Genomic DNA, 28,000 nt, shown 5'->3' with positions numbered 1-28,000 from the left:
TTTTTTCGACGTCCAAGGCTGAATTATGCATGCCGTCATGAACAAGTGGCTACGCTTTGTTGCAACATTCATTTCGTCTTCGTTTAAATAGACTTCATTAGAAATACTACACAAAGAGAACTGTCGTTTGCTTGCAAGAGTGAAGTGGAGTTCCCTGCAGTGTTTTGGTTTGTAAGCGTTACCCCTCCCCCACCCAAAACTTGCCTAGTTGATGTTTGCCTCGCCAGTGTACGCTGTCAGTTGCGAGATTTTTTGTTTTTATTAAAGGAAGACTTACGACACTGTTTCAGTCATAAGCTTTTCTAAGTTGCATATAACGAATGCAATGGAACTAATGTTCGCTGAATGGGAAGACGGAGAGCGGTTCTCCTTTGAAGACTCAGACCGGTTTGAAGAGGATTCCCTTTGCTCCTTCATATCAGAAGCAGAAAGTCTTTGTCAGAACTGGAGGGGATGGAGAAAACAATCAGCTGGACCCAATTCCCCTACTGTCAAGATAAAAGGTAATTTAAACATTGTCCTGTTCTCACATTTGCATGTCTATGACACATTTGTGGTTTGTTTTCTCAAAGACATAGCAATACAATTACTGTCAATGTGTGATGATGTCCAAACCCTCAAGTGACCTAAGACCAAGGTCCATATAAAGTCTTAGCTGGGTTCCTCCAATATGGGTTTAACAATTGCTGTCACAGTTCTTCCTAGCCCTGATTGTTTTGAACTACCAGATGTAGTTCACATATGTGGAGAACTTCTTTGTGTGTCCTTTTTTTCTGAGACCTGTTGGATTTTTCTGTCATTTCATAAAACACCCATACAAGAGGCACATTATGCGTAAAGAACAACCTATTTAGAAAAAAGACAATTAAATATCATTTATGTTGACTACTTTGTTTTGATCAGAGGAAAAACTCTTTGAATCAGTCAGACTATATCATTCAAGGTTCCTGAAGCTAGGGACACTCTGCTAGTGGAGATTTCAAGACAGTATCTGCTTGTGAGGAGAGATGACTTAAAAAGCATCTTTGTAGAATGTTCAACTGTGTGTCGAGTTGTAGGAGATTAGGGCATTTAGAAAGTGCCTCAGAGCGAGTGGGGGGGGGGGGGGGGCGCGGTTGTAGGAGGGAGGCCCATGTGTGATAGTGTTTGGATTGAAGGAGTGGTGGGGGTTGGGTGGAGCAGAGGACTGTGGAAAAAAAAAAGGGCTTTGTCTCATGCAGGTCATTGCCTCAAAGCCGGGGATTGTGGTTAAGCAATAAACCCCCCATTCGATGAACCTGCATAATGCAGCTGATCTTGCACAGAAGACTTGGCAGACGCCAAATCCTCTCATTTTTTAGTCGGATCTACCCTAAGAGTAAAGCAGAGGTGTTTCACGTGCCCAAAGCTCCTTTTTCTTGGCCCGGGGGAACTTATACATTCAGACACCTGTCAATTTATCGTACATCTGCTACCTCTGGTTGGCTTTTTCGCTTCTGTTGGTGACCGGCTGATTCTGTGTTCGTGGGCAGGGAAACAGCGCGATGACTTGCGACAATACGAGAGGCTGTGTTACCTTTTCACAGTCACAGAAAGACACAGCTGTCTACCAAGACCATGAGAGCTGTTCTCCCATTGGTCTACCCTGTTTAGTCAGCCGATGACTGGCTGTGACTCAGTCACCTGACTCAACAGAATGAGTCAACGTAACACATGTGCTCATGCACGAAAGCAGTTACGCGCTCTTCTCCCCCCACGTCAGAAGCCCTTTCCAAAGCCAGGTGGAAAAGCCTATGAGCAGCTGCTCTGTGGCAGCCTCATGTCTGTACATCACCTGGCCCTGGTTCAGTTTTACTTCAGTTCTCTCTGACCTCTGCAAGAGATCAAAGCATTCTACAAACAACAACAACAACAAAACTAGCCCTTGACCACTGTGTGACATTGCTCTCAGTCACTACTACTTTGAGAGAGAGAGAGAAAAAAAAAGAAAGAGTTAGTCATAAAAAGAATTTCACTTTAAGTACACTCATCTTTCCTCATTGAGAAGTCTAATTTAATTTATTCTTGTAGCCACAAAAATTTGGTTGAATGAATATTTGCAATGTAATTTTGGATTCTTGGATCTCACTACTAGTTTCTTTGTGCGCAGAGAAAAAGGATCTGTTATTATGCATTGGTTTTACTAGGTCTTTAATTCAGTTGGTCACATTTTTCGCCCCTCGTCCGAATAGAATAAAAAAAGCATTATCGGCTACTGGTTTTGGAGAGTATATGGATGCCTACATTGTAGTCTGTTGAGTCCCACATGACACACAGTACGGCACGATTAGAACGGGAAAGTGTCAGATGGGGACATGCACTTGAAGTCTTGCTACCTCATTGGTAGATGTCCTTGTGGCTCAGGCCCTGTAATATCGGCTTAGATGTGCCTTGAACTACCACTTCACACTTTTCACACAGCAGATGAGTAGTATTTGAGGTCATTACCAGAATTTCTTGGTTCTGATGAATGGGGAGCAGATCTGCCTTACAGCAGACAGATAAAGTGAAGCCTCTAGCCCTGAGCAACACTCCTCACTGATTCTGTTAGCTGTCCCTGAAACACAGAGCAAGGAGAAATTAGAGACAGATGAATAGTTCTCATCTATCCAGACGTGCTCGTAGGAAAACCGGTGCGTGTTTTGGCTCAGCAATGCAAACTGTGCTTCTGTGACGTGCACAGGTGCAGTGTATTGATAGATTATTGTTTCACCGCCTGTAATGTTTGATCCCACTTTAAAATGTGGTGACAGTCAGCTTTGAGAAGGAGACTGTAATGAATTTCATCTCTGTTGCCTCATACTTCTTTATCATAACAACCCACTCGCTGATGTGTTTGTGCGTGTCGGGGCACAAAATTGTTTCAGTGGAAACAGATGTGTGCTCATGTAGTGTGGTGGGGTCTTCCACAGGAGTATAGATTCAGTTTAACAGAATTTTAATTGTGGGGCAATGTTTTTTTTTGTTTGTTTGTCTCTCTTTTTTAATCATATTATGCACACAGGTTAGAAACTCAGTGGAATTCATGTAAAATGTCATTATGCAGCCTGTTGCTCAAAGCACCCATATGCCTTTTGATCTTATTTAGATACTTATTTAGAGTTTCTTGCTGCCGACTGATTTTCTTTTTCGCTGTAGCGTTTGTACATTAATGACTCCAGCATCAAAGTTACTGAATTTGTGTCTGGAGCAAGGGGTCATTTGGGTCCAGGACCCTTCAGGAAACCAAAACCCTTCCGGGCGAGCAGTGTCCAGGCTTTTTTGGCAGCTGTCCGGCTCCTGCGCTCTGTGATGTCTGGGGTGCATGCACAAAGGACTGGAGAGATTGCCTCAGGTCCTGAACTCACTTCTGAGCATGAGAAATTAATGTATTGTTTCTCTACTCTCCATTTGCCACAAATGCGTCTGAACTGCTGCCAGTCTCCACGGTAGTATTGGTCAGATGGCTTTCCTGATGCCATAAATGGTCATTGACAGCACATGACAAGGTTTGGAAGAGTGTGCTGTCAGTAAAGTGAGACCATTCACTTTATTTTAGTACATCAGATAGCTCTCCCAAATAGGGCTGTTTCAAATAATGGCCAAGGCTATTTGATGAGGCTGTATCTTGGGTTCCTCCAGTCTAGAACCTCTGGGTGCCCATTGACTGTAAAGGTAAGAAATCATGTCACCTCTGTGATTTTTGATCAGACCGGGCAGACTCTTAGGCTCAAGCACCAAAAATAAATAAAAGGGCCCAGACCAGGAGATGGTTTTACTCATGACGAATTTCAGCACCAGACAAGCTGACTGTGGTCTCTCCCATCCCACCCACATTTATTTTTAATATTCACAGTCATTTAATCAACATGTATCCTTGTTTAGGTGAAACCGATGAAGGTTCAAAAAAAAAAAAAAAAAAGTAGGACAAATGCTGGTCAATTGTAGGTCAGTTGTTATTCAGATGACACGCAGAGCCGCAGCTGCTACTTTCTGATGACGTAAAAGTGAAAATTACAGCAACTTTTGCGGTTAGTTTCAGATCTCCCCTTGGTCTCCCTTTAGATGGACAGGTCATTCCCTTGGTGGAGCTGTCTGCAAAGCAAGTGGCGTTCCACATCCCGTTCGAGGTGGTGGAGAAGGTCTATCCTCCTGTTCCGGAGCAGCTCCAGCTCCGCATTGCTTACTGGAGCTTCCCTGAAAATGAGGAGGACATTAGGTAAGGCTGAGGTTTCTACTCTTCCTTTCACTGATTCTGTTGTCTGGTTTAGACACGGAAAACGCGAAACACTCACCCTGTTAAGAGATAAAAAAAAATTAATAAATGAAATTCTTTTAACAGCAGGAGAACTCCTGGCATCTGACATTATCAGTGATTTGGAGCAGTAGCATTTAGGGAACTTTCTTAAGTACACTGCCATATATTTATGTTTCATCGGACAATTTTATGACCTGGCTGTATGACTTGCCGTCTTTTTCTACCTACTTATTGTTATCTCTTATCTCTTATGTTTATGATGAAGGTTGTATTCCTGTCTGGCCAATGGGAGTCCTGATGAATTCCAGCGTGGTGAACAGCTCTACAGGATGAGGGCAGTGAAGGACCCTCTGCAAATAGGTGGGCAGCCCCTTACATACCACCTCATCCATCCATCTTTTTAAAAAAAATTTTTTTTTTAATTTTTTTGTCTTCATGTGGCAACTATCTTCAGTTAAGGTGAGTGAGGCTAGCATATAGCCTCCTCTAATACATGCCGAGCGGATCGCTCTTCTTTGTCTACGAGATGGGCAGCATTATGTATGCAGAGAGAACACAACATAACTAAGCCTGAATCTTCAAAGGCATGTGACCATTATTTACCACTACTTACCAAATAAGGGGAGAGTAACCCGGTCGAACAGCTGTACTCAAGGAAACAGTAAGTCGCGTTTTCCTGGGCCCTTGGCCCACGGTTGCCAAATTTGGCTCAGAAGGGATTTCAAATGTGAATCTCAAGTGAACCCCACCTAATCTTAACCACTTAACATGGATATGAATAGTGAATAGCTACTGTGTACCACTGTGCTCATGTAAATTATACTCATCTTCTTTTTAGTGGGGTGGGGGTTTAAAATAGAGCATTTCATGCCCTGCTTGATATCACACCTGACCCATCAACTCATTCAGACTCTCCTCCACTCTCTAGGTGCACTCACTTTACCAGATCCATTTTTTATTCGATCAGGCGATTTTGTATGTTGTGTAAAGATTTAACAAAAAAGTCTCATGTTACCTTGTGTCATTGCAAAAGCGTGAGGAAGATCTTGACACTGAAATTATTTTTGTCCCGGTGTCTTTGTCACGGAGGGGGGGGGCTTTGACACTGCCTCATCAATGAGTGTTATTGTCTGGACTCTGAGGACCGTGTGTTAGCTCGTCTTTATGCAGCTGGGTGCAATCAGGAGCTGTGCTGGCCCAAGCCTGACCCTGCCTGCCCAGACACCTCCACGAGTCTGCCCTGCTCCACACTAATCAATGCCCCCAGTGTTTCAGCACAGCAGCTACACATTATTATCAAACCCCTTTGGTCCTCAGCAGTGGGCACAAATGAAATGAAGTTATCAGATGTTCATCCTGAAAGCAGTTTTACAGCTATGCAAGAAAAATTGGTTTAAAGGCTGCTTGGCATGCCATGCGTAAACAAAATGATGGAAGCTTGAAATAATTTATGAATATTTAACTTATAAATAGCAGGACTGTCCTTTTCATTTTAGAACAGCTTGAATCCTTCTTAGAAATCTTTCATACAAATTTTAGAAGTGTTTGTGGTATAATGAACCATTTTACTTGAAGGAAAGCTTCCAGTTCTTTGAGAAATGAACGAGTTGGAAATTCTTCATTATGTACTGCGCTCTACATTCCAGAACTCCCCATTAAAGCTCAGTGATGTTTAGATCTGGTGATTGGAGAAACCATGAAAAGTTTCTTATTTCACGAGGATCAAGATGAAGTCAATCTTGAATCTCTTCAGCCGTCTTGGGATATGGGAACATCTTAAGGAAACTATGTTTGCATCATAGGTGCACCTGGTCGACTAAAACAGTTTTGTATTGCTTGGCCATATTTCTAGTATCCAGAGTAATAATCAGATCTGATGACTCCCATGTGATCATCACCCACATTATAATAGATTGACTGTCATGTTTAACATCTGGGAACCTGCAGAATGGCTTGAAGGCTCCTTATAGATTGCTCCAAAAGTAAGCCATGTGTAACACTGCAGAACTGCACTAGCAGGTTAACCCAACACCCAGTTGAGAAAAAGATACTGTTCCTTTGGATGGGTGTTAATTTACAAAATATAAAACGGAATAGTGATGTCCCAAGTGTGGTGTAAAGAGTTTGATGAGCGATCACTCTCCATGGTGCTGACTTCATTCTTTTCCAGTCGCTTGGAGTGGCACTAATTATGGAGAATTTAACGCCATGGACGCTTTTTCGAATTTCTGGAAACGCTCTCTTGCCTCTTCCATCCTTAACTGGCTGATCCTTTTTTTCTGGCCTCCTCATGGCCTCCACCTACTGCATTCAAAGGTGACCTTCAAGTAACCTAGATATTTTGCTTCTATTTGTCCATGTGCATGCATTTTTGGGGGCTGGCAGTCAGTCCAGCATAGTTCTTCCACTAGCTTTCAGAATCTTTCTGTGCCATTCAGGTAAACCAATAGCTGGTGTAGTTGCAGGAGGATGGCTATTAGGTTTTGGAAGCTGGTTGTTGCTGCTTGAAGCCGAAATGGAGAATTTGGTACTGAATTTAGTGGGGATTGTGGAGGTTATAAGCAGCACCTGTGAATACCCTTTTGTAAGTTTCAATGTTGGGAAGAGCCGTAATATGTTCAGCCTATCAACTGATCCCCCAGGGTCATGGGGTAGAAACCAAAGAATGATGTGTAACTGGTCTGCCAGATATCGCTGAGGAAACAGACGATACCATTCAGGTTTGTGTATGTGTATGCTACTGTAAGACTGGGCCAGGGTCTCAGTAATTCTTCAGTGACACCTAGTTACCTTATCTATTGAGCTTCCTTCTCAGGTTCCATATGGTTGGCCTCAGGGATCTGCAAGGGCCTGTGTGGAACAAAGACTGTGTTGCACACTCAATTATGATGGTCCTCATAGGGATAACAGATGTCATCTTTAAATTTGTCAGTCAATTCCAACACTTGTCACTGAAGTGGAATGAGATGGCCAGTACCCAGTTGTTCTTGGGAAGCTGGATCGGCAGAGTTCTCTGTCCAGCCAGGTACCGGAGGCAGACTGGTTATAACCCTTCTGGTGGGGTCCTCCATGAGCCATGGTACCACAGGCATCACCTAACGGATTCGGTCTCTCATTTCATGACATGGTTGATGAAAGACCAGTGAAGAGAGGGACCCCAAAACCTTGAGGAGAGTACACATGTTCAGACAAATGAGATACCTTTGTCCTTGAGAATGTCCTCTGTTGTCCCCTCTCAGGTGACTAGCAGAATGTGTTTGAAGGTCATCTTTGAAGGTCATCTCATTGATGGGCAGCAGCACAAGCACACAACTGACTTCAATTTTTGTGTTTCTTCATGCGCCTCTTTCAGGAGAAAAAGAGTGGGTTTGTTGCGTTTCTCCTGTATGAAACAGTGTAAAGATCATCCCATTCCCCCGGCTTCCAGAGCTCCGTCTCTGTGATTTGCTCAAATATTTGAAGATGTGCTTTGATATTGCTGCTTTTGTGGAAGAATCTCTCTCGGTTCTGGAAGATGCCTTGTTCTTTGTCTGCCGGGTTTCATAAAATTATGTCAAGGCAAGGCGGGCTGTCAGCCCCTTGCTTTCCTGCTGTTGAGGGATGCTGGTCCCCAACAGGTCATGGAATAGCTCAACTATCTCGAACATGAGGAAGAGACAGAGAGAGTCTGTCCGTAGGACGGCTCCTCTTAGGTTTTCTTGTACGTGTATTGTCGGTGGTCTTCATCAGCTTGTGCTGATTTCTCTCTTCAGTTATCACCTTTTACCGAGCCCGTTGAGCAGAGCTGACTGTGCGTTGTCAGCAAGTTTACAAGCACGCTGTCCAGATGATTGAAAAAGTGTGGATGGTTCATTAGATTACATGAGCTTGTAATATTTCTCAGAAGACCAGGTTTGGTGCTCATTATACTACATTATGCATTGTCATACAACTGTGTCAAGTCCCAAATGGTTTCCAAATGTTAGCCTTACTATAAATTTCAGCTGGGTAAAGATCATGTTGTACAGGTTCTCTGAGGCTGGGTTATGGAAGTGGAGATTCAGTTCTGTGAGATCTTTTAAGCGAGTGTTCTGTGGTTTTTAGAAGCTATGCTGTTACATGTCTGGTTTCAGTGTCACTGAGCTTTAACTTGTAATGTCAATAACCATTTCCTGATGACGTTTTCCTTGTTTGTTGTAGGCTGCCATGACACATAGTAATTTGGTAACTTTTGCAACTGAAACCCTTGTAGTTTGGGCCTAAACTCTCTAAGATTTCTTGTATGACTTCAGCAACATGTATTCACTTGTTGAATTCAAGACATTGGTAGAAGAAACATACTGGTAATAGTTACTGAAATCAGTTAAACTTGTAGGATATTTTTAAATTGCAGTTTGCATGCTTTTTGTTAGGTGTTTGCAGAAGGGTTTTTTTGTTGTTGTTTTTGATCTGATTATTGTTTTTTATTGCATTACTCCCACACTCTGTTGTTAGTTTGCGCTTAGTTGGAGATAGCCCTTTAGCTCCTGTGGGTTGATTTAGCCCAGATAAGTGGATTAAATCTCTTGTCCCAGTATATGGGGGATTAAACATAGTTTAGTGGAGCGAAAGAATCTTCAGTAACAAGTGAACAGAGGGCTTCTTTTTACTGCAGCTGGTCAGTAGCCACATGGCACATAGTGAAATCCTGTCACTGATATGTTTCTAGGCCTGATAAATCAGCGTTGGTTTTAGTAACACCATTAGTAAGTGCTGTAAGAACAACAACAACAAAAACTATGAACGAAGGAACAGGTTATATATTGAATCTTTTGTGCTCTTATTAAATATGCTCAAAATGCTACCAGATGGACACATGGAATCGAGACTTAGCTCACTGAGTCCAATTCGTCTGGACACTGTTAAATGGAAAAGTTAACTGTTTTTTGCCTCTTTTTCTCTTCTCATTTTTAAATATACAGCAGTGAAGGTGATGCATTGGAACGGGTGTGAGAGTTGAGTTTGTAGCAATTAAAATCTGTAGGTGGACACAGTTGGAGTATGCAAGGCAAAGACATTACCTGTTGAAATTTCGGCCTTGCATACTCCTATTGTTTCTAGTCGTAAGAAACTAATGCTAGCATCTTGAAATCATACACTTCTTTACTGATGAAAAGATTGATGAATCGTTCCTTTATAATCTACAGGCTGGATACATTGCCAACTTCAGTTCTGTTTTGCAAGAGAGACTGACACGTCTACACTTTTCATTATTAACAGCATTTAGGCATTGCACTTCCTCTTGTTTCTTTTGAAGATGTGCCGAAAATGTGCATAGCCTGAATTTGTTTTTTGTTTTTTTAATTATTTTTTAGTTTTGGATAGACGTTTTTCTAGGGTCCAGGGTCTTTTTGAAGACTTCAGTAAGAATAGTTTATGTCAGTTCAAAAACAGGTTACAGAGTTTAGGGTGTTTCTTTTTTGCTTGAAATCGATGTGACATTTTGGAATGGCTGTCCCCTGCTGCTGCTGCTCGCTGAAAGGACGATATGGGTCAGGACAGAGGTCTTTTTGGCTGTCAGGTAAAAGCAGAAAGTGGAGCCACAAAAAAAGTTGGCCCACTGAAGGGGGCCTGTTGAATGTGGAAAAGCAGGTTCGAGCTAAAGCCGCACACTGCACCCCCCCCCCCCCCCCCCCCCCCCAAATGTGCTCTGTTGTAGCTGTCCAGGAGAAAACTGGCTGGTGGCCAGTGGGTAAAAGGCTTTTGGCCAACCCTTACACACACTCTCTCTCTCTTTCTTTCTTTCTCTCTCTCTCTCTCTCTCTTGCTCTCTCGCTCTCTCGCTCTCTCACTGCCTCCACATCTCTCCATTTTCTTCTCAGTGTATGAAAATAAAACTGTCTCTCATTTCCTGTCTAGCCTCTAAGGCTCATGTAGAGGCATAGCACGGTGGCTACGAATAGTTACTTGACCACCACTGTGACAGCAAGGCCTGATAGTCATCCGTTTTCACACTTTGAAGAGGGAAAGAGAAGTATTATAATATATTATATCAAACAGACTGCGTGTCGCTCATGTACGTTATTGAGGAAACGAAGCCAAAATGTCTCTCCGTAAGCATATCATGATCACAGTTTGGCTGCGCGATATTGGGATAGCTTCAATTAATGTTGATAAGTGAGGCATGCTCCAAATGAACATGTGCACCAAGAAAGTTGTATCATTGCTTTTTGCGAGAAGTGTTTGTTTCGATAGACTAACTCTCTCTCTTTTTTTTTTTCCCTCTACACCTCTACCCCACAGGTTTCCATCTCAGTGCCACTGTGGTGTCACCTCAGGCTGGCCAACCAAAAGGTTCCTACAATGTCGCTGTCATGTTCGACCGTTGCCGCATCACCTCCTGTAGCTGCACTTGTGGGGCCGGGGCCAAATGGTGTGCCCACGTGGTGGCCCTGTGCCTTTTTAGGATTCACAACGTGAGTATGTTACAGTGTTTTCAAGAATGTTGTGATCGTATGAGATATAGCTATACTGTAAGAGCTGAGAAGTTTACCTATTGTGTATTAACAACCTATTGGGGTAACACTGTGGATTGTACAGCAGTTTAAAAAAAGAAGCGCACGCTTACAAAGGCACGTATACAAACACACACACACACATCTACACGGTAACAGTATATGCTGTCGTATGTGGGTGTGAGAGAGCTAAGGTTTTTGATTGTGTCTGAAGACTCCCTGTGGTGTTGAGAGGGAGGGGGCAGAGATCTGCTCTGTCCTGATATCCCCCTTGTAGTAGGGCCTTGCAGCAGCAGATACACTAAGGTTGTGGGCGGCTTGTTTGCGTTTGCATGTTTGTGTGTAGGCTCACATCTGCATTTACGAGCTCAGGGGAAATTTTAATGAACTCGCTTTGCATAAACTTTGACACGAGGCTCGATTGCAGCCAGCAAATGCATAATCACACCGTTAAAGGTCCTCTTGAAATTGTGTTGCAGTATGTCAACAGTGAAATCATGAACTGGGTGATGAAATGAACTTGAAAGTTGTTATTTCACACTTTGCTATGACACAGCATCGCGCATTCATCTGAATAGTGATCTTCACTTAAACCTTGTGGATGTTTCTCAGTTTATACATCAAGGTTCTTTTCAGATTCTATTCAGATTAGCTCAACACATCCGTGGCTGCATCTCTTTTTCTGCTATGGCATAGCATAGAATAGAGATTTTCTTCACTGACACAGTTCCAAACAACTCACTCTATACCGGTGATACACTGTGCGGCTCTCAGTGTAACTAAGACTAATAGCGCTCTGGAGAGAAGAGAAAGGAGTAGATATTTTAGCATTGCTTTTTGTCAAGGTACCCAATTCTGCACTAGGTCTCTAGGTGGAATTTTGAAATTTGGACAGTCATGGTACCTGAGTGTTTGCCTGATGCATGTAAGGCACACTCAGCGTCCCATTGCTTCCTTTTCACCTCATATGAGTTTTGTAAACCGTTATTATATTGAATCCAATGCAACATCTGTGAGGTCTATACGGATAGCCCTTTCCCTAGCAACAGCCTGTAGTACCTCTCCCCTCATTATTAGTATAGATAGTTTGACCTACTGACTCTGTCACCCACCACTGTTGTTAACGTACTTACCCTGTTTTGATGTAGCGCCATAACCGCAGTGTTCACACATCCTTTTGATTTTTTTTTTAGTTTTGTTTTTGATGTGAAAGAGAATTTCTTTCTCACTGTGCATCAAAATATAGCAGTGCCCTTTAGCTGATGAGTGGGCCCTGTGTGGTTTTCAACAGTAGTGATCTGTCAGTCTAACCGCGCAGAGCTACCCATGCTCCCTCCCACCTGTCAGCCAATGCTTAGCGTGTGTGTAGGCTGAAACTGTTTGTATGGTGTAACTTATAGACCACAACCCTGTTCCACTCAACGACTCCGGTTTAGTCCCACATTAGAATTTATGATAGAAGAAAAAAAAAAAAAAAACTCTTGGGGAAACTTGGTTGATTATATAATGGCATTAAAGGTATGACATTCTCAGGAAGAGCTTTATGATTTTGTTAATGGAAGCCTTCTGGCCTCCACCGTCTGTCCTAGTGAATATTTCAACCATACAATTAATCCAATGTAATGCTCGGGCCCAGGAATCTGAAGCATTTCCTTTAGTTCTTCATCAGCCAAACCCGACAGAGCTATGCTGGAGTTCTAAATCTTCTCCCACCGCGTCTTTGACACGGCAGACAAATTTCACACCCCGTGGTCTGTTCCTCGATCCCTGCGGGACATTCTGTATTCTCTTTAATGACCTCATCGAGAGCTGAAGTGAGAATTAGCCCTCGCCAGCTCAAAGCCTGTCTGTCTGTGGATCATGTATTATGCATTAGGCCATTTGCAAATGAGGGCTTTTCTGCTCTTATGTGAGAATGAGCCCCAGAGGAGAGTGCCAGGTGTCTGCTCTCAGCAGTTGCTACCTGATGACATCATGTGCCACAACACGGCCTAGTTGTTATACATCAGCCAATTTATGACTGAAGAGCTTTGGTTTAAAAGATGGTTGAGTTTTCTCCAGTGGTTAGGGTGTTTTCGTTTGTTTGTTTGTTTGTGGCTGTTAATTTAAATTTGAAATTAAAAGCGAAAATATTGACATGTCTTTTTCTCCCTGTATCCTACTCCAGGCATCTGCTGTGTGTTTGCGAGCACCAGTCTCTGAGTCTCTGTCCAGGCTGCAGAGGGACCAGCTCCAGAAGTTTGCACAGTATCTCATCAGTGAACTTCCCCAGCAGGTGAGAGTCCAGCACTGTGTCTCACTCACTCACTCACCCACTCACAGAGAATGACTCAGTTGTAACTGAATTTTTCTTAGCACTGCGTTCAAATCAGTAAGTGTGTGTGTGTGTGTGCGTGTGTGTGTGTGTGTGTGTGTGTAATCGCCGGGGCAACAAAAATTCCATTGTTGTAGTCTAGTTTGTTTGGTTGCCCACGGGTAGCATATTCCATAGATAGCATGCCTGTCTTGACACACTGTCTATGGAATAGTTTACTCGTGGGAACGTGAACAGAAAGTTGGTTGTCTCATACTACCCAGTGACCTTTTTTATGTGTCACTGTCATGTTCGTCGTCACATGAAAAGACAATTCCATCGGTCAAATTCAAACGCGACGTTGAAGTCCGTATTGAGAGCCCAACTACACTAATTGCAGAATATCACAATTGTGTTTGTTTTTTGTTTGTTTTTCTTCATTCAGTGGTAAGGCTTCTGTAAAGAGCCTCTGTGCCTTTCCTATGCTTTGCTGCCCTAATCTTGAGCCTCTTTTTTGTCCAGCCTCGTGTAACGATAATAAAAAGAACACAGTGGCCTCATTGTCTCTTTACGTGTTACTCACTTGTATGATTGTCGGTTGGGGGGGGGGGGTAATGTTACTGAGGAACGATAGCATGTTCTTCTTTTAGTGGTAACTTGAGCTTTGTGGGGGGGGGGCTGTTTTATTTATTGATTTTTATTTCTTTCTTTTTTTGTTTTTTTTTGTTTCTCTAAAAATCTGCTTTACCTCAAGACTCACCAAGCATGAGGGCCAATGCCAGTAGTCTTGAATAACCTTTTTTCCCTTATCTTTTGATTTAAGAGCACGTTATCTCTTAAGGCTGTGGGAGGTGAAAGCTTGAATGGATGAAATTCCATGCAAGCAGCTCTTCGCCTCTCAGGTCTTTGTCATGATTAAAACGTTGAAGGAATCATTATACACGATTAGGGATATTAAGCCTTTTTTTCCTTAATTTTTTTTTCTCCCCCCCCTTTTCCGCCTGCCGCCTTCAGATTTTACCCACAGCCCAGCGTCTCCTGGATGAGCTCCTGTCTTCCCAGTCCACGGCCATTAACACAGTGTGTGGAGCTCCGGGTACGTAACCCCTCTGTCTCTGGAATTTTAACCCTCATAATCTCACAGTTAACATCTTTACCAGTGTAGCAACCTCTACTCTTATCAGACAGTGTCCTAATCTCTCATAGATGTGACCTTATAGAATAGTTCATAGTTAACAGTTTAGAGGTGCTAATGACCATTTATTATCTTCACAGTGACTGTCAGGTGAAAGGTTACACTGAGCCCACTTGTCGTGTGCTAGCATGAACAGTTATACAGTTACGCAAAAGCGCAGAAACTTTGTTGTGCGTACAGTCAAAGAAGTTACACTGCGCACATGTTACTGATCTGTGGATGCTTGGGTACCTAATACCAGGGCCGAAAGATCTGAAGTGGCAATCATTCATGCTTAAAATAATTTAGCCATCACTTTGTTTAGGTGTGTGAGCCAGAGAAAACAAGAGACGAGTTTGCTTAGAGTCTGTCCCACCTCACTGTTTGTGTGTACAGATCCTACCGCTGGGCCTTCAGCCTCTGATCAGAGCACCTGGTACCTGGACGAGTCCACCCTCAGCGACAACATCAAAAAGACCCTGCATAAGTTCTGTGGCCCCTCCCCTGTGGTATTCAGGTATGGTCCTCGGATTACTTCACTTCTGCTACTTCTGGATTTCCTAATCTAAGGCTTTTTTTTTTTTTTTTAAATCGTGCACGTGAGAATATGTCTAAATAAAGTGAAAACGCTAACCCGTCTCTGTATGCACATAATCTGACGAAACCTCGCGTGCCCTTGTGAAACCTTGTTTTTTTTTGTTTTTGTTTTTTTTTTCTCTTGGGGACTTTTTTCTGAACAGTGATGTCAATTCTATGTACCTCTCCTCTACGGAGCCTCCTGCTGCAGCAGAGTGGGCCTGCTTACTGAGACCCTTGCGGGGCCGCGAGCCTGAAGGCATCTGGAACCTTCTGTCCATTGTGAGGGAGATGTTCAAGAGGAGAGACAGCAATGCCGCACCTTTACTCCAGATCCTGACAGAGCAATGCCTCACCTATGAGCAGGTAGCACACATACGCATTAAGGCTAAGCTAACCGGGGGAGGCCAGTACTACTGAATTTTGAGATGAATTTTTAGCTCTTAACAAAATGGTACAACCCATAAGCAAACACAGGGATGGATAAATATATCTGAACAAATAAAAATTGTCACTTGCTTTGGGATTTTTGAACAGGGATGGCACAGATGAATCCATATATTCATAATGCACAACGTTGTCCATTTGAACAGTTCTAATTAGTCTTAATTACTCAAATGCCTCAAACTCCGTCTGTGTTTTTCTGCGCTCTCCCTCCAGATCATCGGCTGGTGGTACAGCGTGCGGACATCGGCCTCTCACAGCAGTGCCAGTGGGCATACGGGCCGCAGTAACGGGCAGACAGAGGTGGCAGCTCATGCCTGTGCCAGCATGTGTGATGAGATGGTGGTACTGTGGAGGCTGGCGGTGCTGGACCCCACTATGAGCCCACAGAGGTGAGGCCACCAGCGGGTTTTGATCACAGTCCAACTGACCACCCTTACAGCTGGCATTGCTCCTGGTCCCTTGTCCTCTGTATTTACGTGTATATAGCTTTTTATATGAGTAAGACTATGTGAGAGCAATTTTAACTTTAATGGCTTTTTTTTTTTTATAATTTAGGCTATGGAACATTTTGACCCTGCGGTCATCTCAAACATGACCGTGATTTATTTGTTTATTTTTTTCCCCCTTTTTTGTGGTTCTAGGTCTGCCTGTCATTAGTGAAAGACATGTCATAACTTTATAGTGAACTTATAAAAATATAATCGGAAATAGAGTGTGATATTTTCTTACAGCCACTTATTATTCAAGCATGGTGGCATTGAGTCAGTATCACAGCCTTTAATATGCCATTTCAGTTTAAACTTCCCCTCAACTCATAGTAGTTTTGGCAGAGGTCCCGTACGCGTTTTAAGAGCAGAAAGTAATGTGGTTGTGGAGAGTGCAGAACGCCTGAGACCCAGGCTCCCTCAAGCCCTTATTCATTTTGACAGTCCGGTTTCAGATGGCGCAGAGCAGATTCCCCCTTTGGCCCGTGAACTGTGCAGTATCATTCATTTGACAGTGGCTTAATCGAGTTCTCTCTGCAGAGAGCTGTGACATTTTGACATAAATGAATATTTACAGTCGTAGTAAACTATGTCTGAATGTGAGCTTATCTGCCTCGTTGTGTGAGTGTGAGATGCCTCAGAGAGTAATGCCTGTCCGAGCTGCTTTTTTCTTTCTTTCTTTCTTTGTTTTTTTTTTTTTTTTGCTTTGCTCCAGCTGAGAAGGGAGTCCTGGTCATTTTGAAGTAAAACCAGAGGTTTCTCATGCTTTTTTTGCTTTCTTTCTGATTGAAGCTCCCTTTTTGTATTTGGCCTAACAGGACATTTGGTCAAACGAACAGAACGTATTTTCCCGCCTTATCATATTTTCCTGCCTTATCTGCTTTTCGTTTGTAGTAATACTGTTTCCTGTGTGTTTTTACGGTTCACCAGGCGTTTGGAGCTGACTGCCCAGCTCAAGCAGTGGCACCTGAAGGTGATTGAGATTGTAAAACGTGGTCAGCACCGTAAGTCCCTGGACAAGCTCTTCCAGGGCTTTAAACCAGCAGTGGAATCCTGCTACTTCAACTGGGAAGTGGCTTACCCCTTGCCTGGCATCACCTACTGTAGCACGGATAAGAAAAGCGCCTCCTTCTGCTGGGCACGGGCAGTGCAGCAACAGCGGGGGACCAAAGCTGGCTTGTGTGGGGACCCTCTTGAGCCTGGAGGAGGGGGAAGCCGTATACCAACCTCTGAGGGAGGGGCCACTGAACACAAGTCAAGGAGCAGCAGCGCTCATCCACCTCAGCAGGAAGTGGCGGTTCGCCCCAAAGAAACCATCACAAGCAAGAGGAAGGGGGTGTCAGGGGTGAGTAGCGGTGGGGTGCTGGTGCGTCTGGGAGGGAGTGTGTCCCTGTCACTTGAAGAGGGAGGGAAAAATGTGTACAAAGCCGGTGGTTCCTCCTCCTCCAGTAGCGGGAAAGCTAAGCTGACTCAGAGCGGCAAGGCTTCGTGCAGCGGCTCAGGTGGCGGAGGAGGAAAGCATCCCAGCGCGAAGAGACGCACCAGCAGTGAAGACAGTTCCTTGGAACCTGACATTGCAGAGCTGAGCCTAGACGATGGTTCCAGTCTGGCGCTGGGAGCCGAAGCCAGCAACACCTTTGACTTCTTGCCCCCTCCACCCGAGATGCTGCCCTCTCCCAGTCCCTTGCTCCGGGAGCCTCGCAAGTACAGCGGTGGTGGCAGCAGCGGCGGCGGCAGCAGCGTCCCCAAAGACCGCGCCTTTGACGGGAAACGCGCCTCGCACGCCCCCGTTGCCCCGGCTGCGGAGGCCTCGCCCTGTTTTTCGAAAGAGGGCCCGATGGCTGCCACGGTAACGGCCGCCGTGGAGAAAGAGGTGGAGGTGGAGGCAGAGCTTGAGGAGAACGGCGGGGACGAGGACCCTTTGGACGACACAAGGCCGTCCACGTCGGCCGCTGCTTTAGCCACGGGCATCACCAAGCCCCAGAGAGGCTGTAGAGAAGGAGAGGGTAGCGGGGCAGCGGCCGCCCCGGGTCCTCAAGCTCTAGAGGGAGCAGAGGCGGCGGCGGGAGCAGCGGGAGGAGCAGGAGCCGGAGCTGGCGACCCAGGGGGAGAGGATGACTACCAGGCCTACTATCTGAACGCTGCCTCAGAGGAGGGCGCTGAAAGAGGGGTGCCGGACAGCAGTCACGAGGAAGAACCCGACATTTTCGCCGGGATCAAACCGCTGGAGCAAGAGGGACGAATGGAAGTAAGGACATCGTTTGTTTGTTTTGTTTTTTTTTTTTTGTTTGAGCTCAAAACGTTTCATTTTGTTGTTGTTGTTGTTGCTACTAAGAGTGACTGCACTCATTGCTGTCCTTTCATTTGTTCTAGGTGCTGTTTGCATGTGCAGAGGCTCTCTACGCTCATGGTTACAGTAATGAGGCATGTCGTCTTGCAGTGGAGTTAGCAGGGGATTTGCTGGCTAACCCGCCGGATCTCAAGGTGGAACAGCCTCAAACCAAGGTACTTAAACCGAACTCTCAGTGCTCTCCAGCCTAAACTTTGCCTCAGATATTTGTTTGTTTTTTTTTTTTCTTTTTTTTCCTTTTCCCAGTAGTCACGTTAATCATTGTTTGTTTGTGCAATGTTAAGTGCTTAAGAGTACATGGTAGCACCTTGAACCCTAAGCACTTGCCTTTTTAGGCTTGTTTGGCAACAGCTTATCCACGATGCTATGCAAATAAATAAATCCGATTCAGGGTACGTGTGTAACTCTTTGAGTTTGTACATTCTTCTCAGGGTAAGAAGAGTAAGGTGTCCACTAGCAGGCAGACGCAGGTGGCCACTAACACCCTGTCCAAAGCTGCCTTCCTGCTGACTGTGCTAAGTGAGAGATTGGAGTGGCACAACCTGGCCTTCAGTACAGGAATGTTCTCCTTGGAGTTACAGAGACCTCCTGCTTCTACCAAGGCTTTGGAGGTACTGAAATCCAAAATAATCTGGAAGGGTTTTTTTTTGTTTGTTTGTTTGTCTGTTTGTTGTTAATTCAGTACAGTTACGCGTTTAAGCATTTCTCTTTAATGAGGCGTGACCACCTGACTCCCTTCTGCATGATGTGGTTGATATGTGACACGTGACCTTTGTCACAGGTGAAGCTGGCGTACCAGGAGTCCGAGGTGGTGGCTCTTCTAAAGAAAATCCCTCTGGGCGTGGTAGAGATGGCTGCCATACGGGACCGAGCCGAGCAACTCCGAGACGGTAGCTTCTGCGACTACAGGCCTGTCCTCCCGCTCATGCTGGCGAGCTTCATATTTGACGTGCTCTGTACTCCTGGTAAGTTTTACTTATAAACAATATCAGAGATGTTTTTTTTTTTTTTTTTTTTTTTTTTTTAAAAAGCACTCATCCTGCATATACTCTCCTAGTGAGCTGAGGCATATTTCCTGTTTCAACACCCATCATTGAGAAATATAGAGGCAGACTGGATGTGACGAATGCAACCTTTCTTTAATGCACCCACTTCCTTTTCTTGTTTTCTTGAATCAGTGGTCTCTCCCACGGGGTCCCGCCCACCCAGTCGTAACCGTAACACTGAGATGCCTGGTGATGAGGAGCTGGGCTTTGAGGCTGCGGTCGCGGCACTTGGTAAAAATCAGTGCTCAGTGTGAAAGCTGCCTGGTCTGCTCTAGACAAATCATTTATTTGCTCTTCCGTTCAAACGAAAATCATTGTAATTATTTTGTTTCGCGTTCTTTCCGTTTCTGTGCTTTCCTGCATCTGTCTCTGTGTCATTTCTCTGCTTCTTCCTGTCTCACTTTGCTTTTGTTGTCTCTCTCTCTCTCTCTCTCAGGCATGAAGACCACAGTTAGTGAGGCAGAACACCCTCTGCTCTGTGAGGGTACTAGAAGAGAGAAAGGAGACCTAGCTCTCGCTCTCATGATCACGTACAAGGATGATCAGAGCAAACTGAAAAAGGTACTTGATTTACAGTAACAGAGCCCACAGATCTAAACATCCCAGAAAGAGACATGTATTTTCCCATCACTCACCCGCCCCCATCCCTACCCCTACCGCTACCATTACCACTTTTTGAATGTGGAATGACTTGGAGAGATAATAAACCACTTTTACATGTAAAACAACTTGAGGTATGTAAACCACTTTGAGAGATACAATCCACTTAGCAAATACTCAAGCTCTGAATCTGATCCCAGTCGTGTTGTCCTGCAATAAATCTCTCTCCTTGTTGACGTCTAAAAAATTCCAAATGTTTGTTTTTCTCCTCAACGTCTTTTGTGCAGATTCTGGACAAGCTTCTCGACCGTGAGAGCCAGACTCACAAGCCTCAGACGCTGAGTTCCTTCTACTCAAGCAAGCCAGCCACCAGCAGTCAGAAAAGCCCCTCCAAACACGCCACCCAAGGTGCTGGTGGGGCCACTGGAGGCATCTCCAAGCATGCAGCACCTGTTGCTACGGGAAACTCAGCGTCCGTGCAAGGTGTGGCCGGCGGGGGTGCAGCCGGGCAGCAGGGGGGTCTGGGAGGCAGTGCAGTTCAGAACGCAGCAGCAGGAGATGGCATTAGTGAAAGCAGAGAGCAAGGTAAGAAACGGCTGGCCTCGGCAAACGCTGAAAACTAAAAAAAAAAAAATACTGATTACCCTATGTGCATAGTTAGTTTATCCATGTAGACTCTGTAGCCTGTATTCCCTAGAATATCAGTGTTGGACAGTGTCAAGTTTGGTTCTGTGTAGAACAGTGTGTTTTGCAGATAATTGCACTGTCTATGTTTAAGTTTTTATCTGTTTGTTCACAGGGCTGTTGAGAATGTCTTGTGGTCTTTGTTGTATTTTGTAATTACACAGGCTTCTGCCTTGTTGTATCAGTCTCTCCCGGCGTAATATACAAGGTTGTTGAAGTTGCTCTTTTGTTACTGTTCTGTTTCTCATTTGCTCTTTCTCACGCATTGGCAGACGGAGCACAGTCCTCCTCGTGCGAGCAGCAGAGCGAAGCAGCACCCTTCAAGCCCGAGGGCACAGTGCCCAGTCGCCTGGCACTCGGGGGACGCGGGGGATACGGCACGCGCTGCTGGGGCTCCCCCGTCCGCCAGAAAAAGAAGCATACTGGTAAAGACGAGCGTGACTCAGAGATACCGATTAGACAGTCTCCGCCTGTTAAACATCTCATAACCAATATCTTTGTCTCTGTCCCTGCTTTGATTTTTAATCGTAGCAATAAAGCCCTCGTGATGACTTAAATAATAAATGATACGATAAATGGCTCTGTTCTTCATTGAGACTTAATGTTTTCGTGTGACCTGCTTCTAAAGAACACTTTGCAGGTTTCTCCCGTTTTGGTTTCTTAACAGGCTTGTTATTTTGTCACATACTGAAATAATTCTAACATGTGTTCTGTCATATAGGGTCTGTTGGGATCTGTTGTGTGCTGGAGCAGAGCCGTTTTTGAGTGTTGTCCTTTTATCTTATCTGTTCTGTTAGGCATGGCTAGCATTGACAGCAGTGCCCCAGAGACCACATCAGACAGCTCGCCTACTCTTAGCCGCCGCCCGCTCAGAGGGGGTTGGGCTGCTGCCTCTTGGGGGCGGGGCCAGGACAGCGATAGCATCAGCAGCTCCTCCTCTGATTCGCTGGGCTCGTCGTCCTCTAGCGGCTCACGCAGGGCTGGAGGAGGAGCTAGAGCAAAGAGCACGGACACCAGCAGGTGAGACACGGATGATGCTCAGCGTCTGAAGATGCAGCTTTACCTTTAAAAGACATGTTGGCACATAACTCCATTCGATACCTTTCTTCATAGCAGTAAATGTCAGAGTTGGGGTTACAGACTGGCTGCTCCTTCATCAATTGTGGAATACTGAAAGCCAGAAGGATAGTCCCTATAAAAGATAAAATATTCATCATGTCTCGTTATCAAACAGGTATAAAGGGCGACGCCCTGAATGCCACGCTCCGCATGTGCCCAACCAGCCGTCGGAGGCTGCTGCTCATTTCTACTTTGAGCTCGCCAAGACCGTGCTGATCAAAGCCGGCGGCAACAGCTCCACCTCCATCTTCACCCAACCCTCGGCCAGCGGGGGCCACCAGGGGCCACACCGCAACCTGCACCTCTGTGCCTTTGAGATTGGCCTATATGCCCTGGGCCTGCACAACTTTGTGTCTCCCAACTGGCTTTCCAGGACCTACTCCTCTCACGTGTCATGGATCACAGGTAAGGAACACCTCAAAATATCTCTGCAAATGTAATTTTATGTATGCAACATATATTTATGTATATGTGTGTGTATATATATATATATATATATATATATATATATATGTGTGTGTGTGTGTGTGTGTTTGTTTATGTATATGTATATATACACACCACTACACACACACACACACCACTACACACATATATATATATATATATATATATATATATATATACACACACACACATATACATATTGCTCTCTCTATAGTTGGTTGGTCGTATTTTAAGGTATTGTCATGGTTCCATAGTAAATTAATTGCAAAAAAAACCTGCCGGTCCTTGTCCTAATGTGTTTCTTGTTTGTGTTCTTTGCTTCATGTTTGTCCTTTCAGGTCAGGCCATGGAAATTGGCAGTGCCGCACTCAACATCCTGGTGGAGTGTTGGGATGGGCACCTTACACCTCCAGAGGTGGCATCGCTTGCCGACCGTGCATCGCGGGCGCGGGACCCCAACATGGTGCGTGCTGCTGCCGAGCTTGCGCTGAGCTGCCTGCCTCACGCCCATGCCCTCAACCCCAACGAGATCCAGAGAGCTCTGGTCCAGTGCAAAGAACAGGTACGGAACTATAATCACTAAAATTGTCCTCATTTTTCCACTCCCAGACACACTGTAGTTTTTCACTATTTTGTGAGTAATACTGGCTTATACACTGTTCTACAGTGATGTAAATGACACGTTTTTTTAAGAAAATCTTTTCCACAGTTTGTGTTTGATAACATTTCAGTGTGAAGTGTTGGTCTTGGTTTACCTCTTTTTTTTTTTTTTTTCCTTGTGTCTCACCCCCCAGGATAACGTAATGCTGGAAAAAGCTTGCATGGCTGTGGAGGAGGCAGCAAAAGGAGGGGGTGTTTACCCAGAGGTGTTGTTTGAGGTTGCCCATCAGTGGTACTGGCTGTATGAACAGACCGTGGGGGGCGGCTCAGGGAACCAGCGTGAGGCACCGGGCCGATGCGGGGCCAACGGTGGTGCCGGGAGAAGGCCCCCCGAGGGAGGCTGCGTGGCGCTGGACAGCGGAGGAGCCATGGACCCGGGTGGCGTTGCCGCGGTGACCGCCTCCGTCACCGCGGCAGCTGTGGTGCCAGTCATCTCTGTGGGGTCCACCATCTACCAGTCGCACGCTCTGCCCGGTTCCGCCATGGCACACAGCCAAGGCCTGCATCCCTACACCACCATCCAGGCGCATCTACCCACTGTCTGCACCCCACAGTACCTGGGCCACCCGCTTCAGCACGTTCCCCGGCCTGCTGTTTTCCCTGTGTCCGGAACCTCGTACCCGCAAGTAAGAACACAGCCTATCAGAAGTTTATTCGTTCACTCAATTGCGGTTAAGGTAAACGAGAACAAGAATTTTGACCTTTGTGTACCTGATGGTCCTGGGGGTCATCTGTGTCCCGTCCCCCTCCTTGAGGCGAATTAAATCGCCGATCGTGTGTCTCTGTGCCCCCATTCAGGGAATGCACCCAGCCTTTATTGGCGCCCAGTACCCGTTCTCCGTGGCCACTGGCCCCCATCCTCCCATGGCAGCTACAGCGGTCGCCTTCCCTGGAGTCCCAGTCCCATCCATGACCCAGATTGCCGTCCACCCCTACCACACAGCTGATGCTGGCCTGCCACTCAGCACCACCGTAGCAGGTGAGCCAAGAGAATTTACTCTTGTTTTTGTTGGCATTGCTTACTAAATTTAGTCAGAAGCTGTTTGTTAGGGGCGGCTCTGGGAATAATGATGAAAGTGTGTTCTTGCTTGTAAGTGTATATTTGCATATTTTTACATCTCAAACTACCGTTGAGTATCACTTCAGGTTCAGCTTGAAAGGAAAGCTGTCAGCACATTAGAGACGAGATTTTTATTTATTTATTTATTTTTCGGTGATTCACCCTTCAGTACTCTTCAGTTTGTTATTTCGATCACACCCACTCTTCAGACATCATCTCCCTCTCCTCTCTCTCTCCCGAATAGGTGGGGTCCATTCAGGCTCCACCATTCAGGCCATTCCTGGCCTCTCCTCCCAACCCACCTCATTGGTCAGCACACCCTTCCCTGTGGAAGATGAGCAGCACAGCCAGCCAGTCAGCCAGCAGGGCCTGCACTACCTGCACTCTGCCTACAGAGTTGGTGAGAGAAGTCAATCCTTAATTACTGAAAGCCTTTAAGGCATGGTCAATTTGTCCTTAACACTACTTCACCTCCGCTGGGATCCATTTAAAAGTGAAATTTAATATCGTATTTTTTTAATGAGGTTAAGCAGAGTTCAGTGAAATCTATGCGGTAGCAGTGACATTACTTTTTCACGGGGAGACCTCTTCCTGTCATGAAGGCAATTATATCGGTGTCTTCAGGTCACAGACCACTCCATTATGAAACTTAATATTTTTCGGCACTTGAAAAATGAACATTGTAACACGGGCGTGACGATTATATGAAATTCCACCTCGCACAGGAATGCTGGCCTTGGAGATGCTGGGCAGGAGGGCTCACAATGATCACCCCAACAACTTTTCCCGAAGTCCTCCCTATACAGAAGACGTCAAATGGCTCCTGGGACTAGCTGCGCGTCTTGGTGAGCAGAACATTCCATTTTTTTTTTGTCTTACCAAAGCTGACTGTGAAATATGTATTGACGTGTAGCTTTGCCTCTGGCTGAGTGGAGGGAAGCATTAAATGGAAGGTTGAGTGAAAAAGTTGAAGCACGTTGCTCAGATATTGATATTTTGATATCTTTTTGCAAGCAAGAGACATATCACCCCAAGGTGTGTTTCCTCGACTCTGTCCAGTCTTAAAGCAAAGGTGTTATTAAATATTAAAGAAAATGTTCTGCAGTCTTAAGATCAGAGTATAGTATCACTCACCAGGAGCTGGAATGAGAAACACATTTGTAAGACAACGGAAAATGCACTTCATGCATTTCATTAGAATAATTCCAGCCAACTGTCAACAAAAGCCAACTGCTTTTGGTACTGCTTTGGGTACATCTCATGATTTCTTTAAAGAGAGACAGAGAGAGAGAGAGAGAGAGAGAGAGAGAGGAGGGAGAGAGAGTGTAACCCCAACCATTAAACATGACTTGGTGGCTGTCTGTGTCATGTTCGTTAAATTCTTCCGTGGCCTTGCAGTTGGCAGTACATGATTGACAAAGTAACTCAAATAAAAGCCCATTCATCCCTTGATGTCTTCTCCTTGTACCTTCCCGTCTCTCTCACCGCCTGCAGGAGTGAACTACGTGTATCAGTTCTGTGTGGGCGCGGCTAAAGGAGTCCTCAGTCCCTTTGTCCTGCAGGAGATCATTATGGAAGCCCTGCAAAGACTGAACCCTGCTCACATCCACGCTCACCTCCGCACACCAGCCTTCCACCAGCTAGTGCAGCGTTGTCAGCAAGCCTACTTACAGGTATGCCTACACTGCACTGCGGCCAAAGCCACAGAGTCTGTGAGAGTCACATCTGAGCCCATTTTAAGGCTTCACTGGTTTGTAATGAAATCATCAGTACAATTTGTTTCTAATGTGTTATTTAGGCAGACCAGTGTTAACCAAAAAATGGGGGTTTTTTTGTTTTTCTTTTTACATTTTGAAATCTACCAATTGTATCACCACACTATGGATCTGCAGACTGACAGAGTGAAATTAACTTTATGTTAAATATTTTTTATCTTCTTTGTGGGTGCTGTTTGGCAGTCAACTCTTAATGACAGGCTGAAAAAAAATGTTGCTTTGCACCACCTTGTATGAGACTCAGTTAATGCTATCAGCTAGTGTTTAGACAATATTAAAGATTGTGTTTTGGCTAGAAGTAGGGTTTGAGGGTTTTTTGTGTTGTTCTTCTTTCTTCCTCTTTTTACAAAGCCCTTAGACCTCAATCAGTGTTGAAAACTTAAATATCTATCACTGTTAAGTATGTGGTAAATATGCGTGTGTGTATGTGTGTGTGTTTTTTTTTTTTTTACTGAAAATTACTTGGTTTGATGAAAGACACAAAAAAGTTTGAAAACCTGTTTTAGGGGCTAACAAACAGGTACAGGTAATGATTGCCCTCATTTTTATAATTGCCTAATATGTAATAATAGTTTAATATCAGTAAATAAGTTTATTAGAGCTTTAAAAGCATACCCTGCCCGTGGTTCGGTTTGTATTTTGGTTTTTGGGCCATGACTCAGTTAGTGTCATGGTTTGAGTTGAAAGAAAATTGAGCCAACTCAGGAATTTTTTTCCTGTATTAGGAATATGCAATGTCATGGCATCACGCTCAGGAAAAAAAACCCCCAAAACACGTAGAAGCACTGAAGTGAGGAAGAATCTGCGGTTGGTTATTCACATACCATGAACCAAGCCCAGGACTACTGAACGGTGCTTTTCGGTTTCAGTACAAAACTTTCACAACCCTAAAGTCTATGTATTGTTTTTAGCACAATAAATCTCGTTTAGGGTAGAAAGTACTGAGTTATAAGGTGACTTGTGTAGGATATTGAAAGTGAGACGTAGTGTAGAGAAGCGTTTTGAGAGGAACGGCTGAGAGAATTGCCCGAAGTACACATTAATAGTGCATGAAGGGCCCAGTGTTAAATCTAGACTAGTGAGTTGGAGTTCACAGCTTGGGTTTTACCAACGAGAGAGCACAAACAGACAGTGACAGTCTGGAGTCTGGAAGGAGACAGCTTACGTAAGCACATGCATTCACATACAAAGCCAGTCATCTTTTATTTGGCTTCATGTCATCTAATATACAAGGAACTCACATGCACACTTGCCTTCAGTCTGTATTAAAGTCAAGTTCATCAGCTGTACAGGCACACGCATACACGTATACAGGCACACACACACACACACACGTCTATTTACTCTGGTGCATCAGTGTGACATTGTCTCCTCTATGCAACCTCTCCATTCATTGTTAATGAGATTAGGTACCCAGGAGTTGTAGTCAAGCGGAAATCTAGCATGACTGACAGTGAGTCATTTCCTAAGTTGCTGGTGGGAAATATGTTCCATGTGCTGTAATCTGCAATCTGTTTTAGAAAAAAAGTCTTAATGTGTATAGATGTACACATTAAGATTAAGACAGAGTATTGTCAGTCTGAGTTATAGGTTATAGGTAACTCCAATATGGTGTATATTGTATATAATATGGGTTTGGTAAAACTCAAAGTCGAGATGACACCTGTTGTTGCCAAATCACTGACAGTATAAAACTCCTAATATTGTTAGTACAAGTCATCTGGTAAAATATTATTACATGTCCACAAAGCCAATCACACAGTTGGCTCAAACGAACGTTCCAACGGTCGCAAAACGTTTTACACTCGTGACCCTGGTAATGTCCTCCTGTGACCCCTGTCTCTCTGACTTTTTTTTTAATCCTACAGTACATCCATCATCGGCTGATCCACCTCACCCCGGCGGACTACGACGACTTTGTGAATATCATCCGGAGCGCTCGCGGGGCTTTCTGCCTTACGCCGGTGGGAATGATGCAGTTCAACGACGTGCTGCAGAACCTGAAGAGGGGCAAACAGACCAAGGAGCTTTGGCAGCGCATCTCCCTGGAGATGGCCACCTTCTCGCCCTGAAACCCCCCCACCTCAGTCCGGCAGGCCAATCCGGAAAAGACTCAGCCAGTGGCGCCAATGGGCTCGGCTTCCGCCGCGGCCGCTAAACCCAGCCCACCTGAACACACACACACACACACACACACGCGCGCAGGCCCTCCGTCCCCCGACTCCCCTCCCCGGTGTTTCGACTTACCCATCTCCAGTTCACAGGCAGCACAATCAAACCTCCCTCTAGATCCTAGAAGACTCCAGGATGTGAGAATGTGACGAAAACCCTGGGGCTCCACGGAGTCACATCAGTTGACAGGTCCCTGACTGAGATGTTGATCCTGTCGTCAAAGTTTTAGTTTTGTGTGACATTAAGCCCAACTGAAAACCCAGTGTTTATTCTCGTAACTACTTTTTTTTTTCCACCAAACAGATTGGACTGTTTTATTCATACCCCACTCTTTTAAGGGCAACAGAGTAATGGTGAATTTGTTAAAGTGGTTGTTTTGGGGAA

The 28,000-nt window shown here is 44.9% G+C and overlaps 1 protein-coding gene across 1 annotated transcript; it reads left to right on the top strand.

Moving 5' to 3' along the window:
* zswim8 (zinc finger, SWIM-type containing 8) lies at positions 1-27,999 on the top strand. Its single transcript, XM_030771521.1, has 26 exons — positions 1-503; positions 4,063-4,216; positions 4,521-4,615; positions 10,517-10,689; positions 12,896-13,003; positions 14,036-14,117; positions 14,592-14,712; positions 14,936-15,137; positions 15,432-15,607; positions 16,634-17,951; positions 18,077-18,208; positions 18,485-18,664; positions 18,835-19,018; positions 19,232-19,330; positions 19,536-19,660; positions 19,987-20,284; positions 20,656-20,808; positions 21,181-21,403; positions 21,618-21,907; positions 22,288-22,511; positions 22,744-23,235; positions 23,408-23,588; positions 23,914-24,069; positions 24,395-24,514; positions 25,164-25,342; positions 27,313-27,999. Exons 1-26 carry the CDS (start codon positions 326-328, stop codon positions 27,514-27,516), a joined length of 5,847 nt encoding a protein of 1,948 aa, XP_030627381.1. The 5' UTR covers positions 1-325; the 3' UTR covers positions 27,517-27,999.
* Position 28,000: the final 1 nt, after the last annotated feature.

The sequence above is a fragment of the Chanos chanos genome, chromosome 4 (genome assembly GCF_902362185.1).
Source record: "Chanos chanos chromosome 4, fChaCha1.1, whole genome shotgun sequence".
NCBI classification, from domain to species: domain Eukaryota; kingdom Metazoa; phylum Chordata; class Actinopteri; order Gonorynchiformes; family Chanidae; genus Chanos; species Chanos chanos.
Note: the sequence above shows the minus strand (reverse complement) of the source record. Positions and strands in the feature narration are given on the sequence as shown.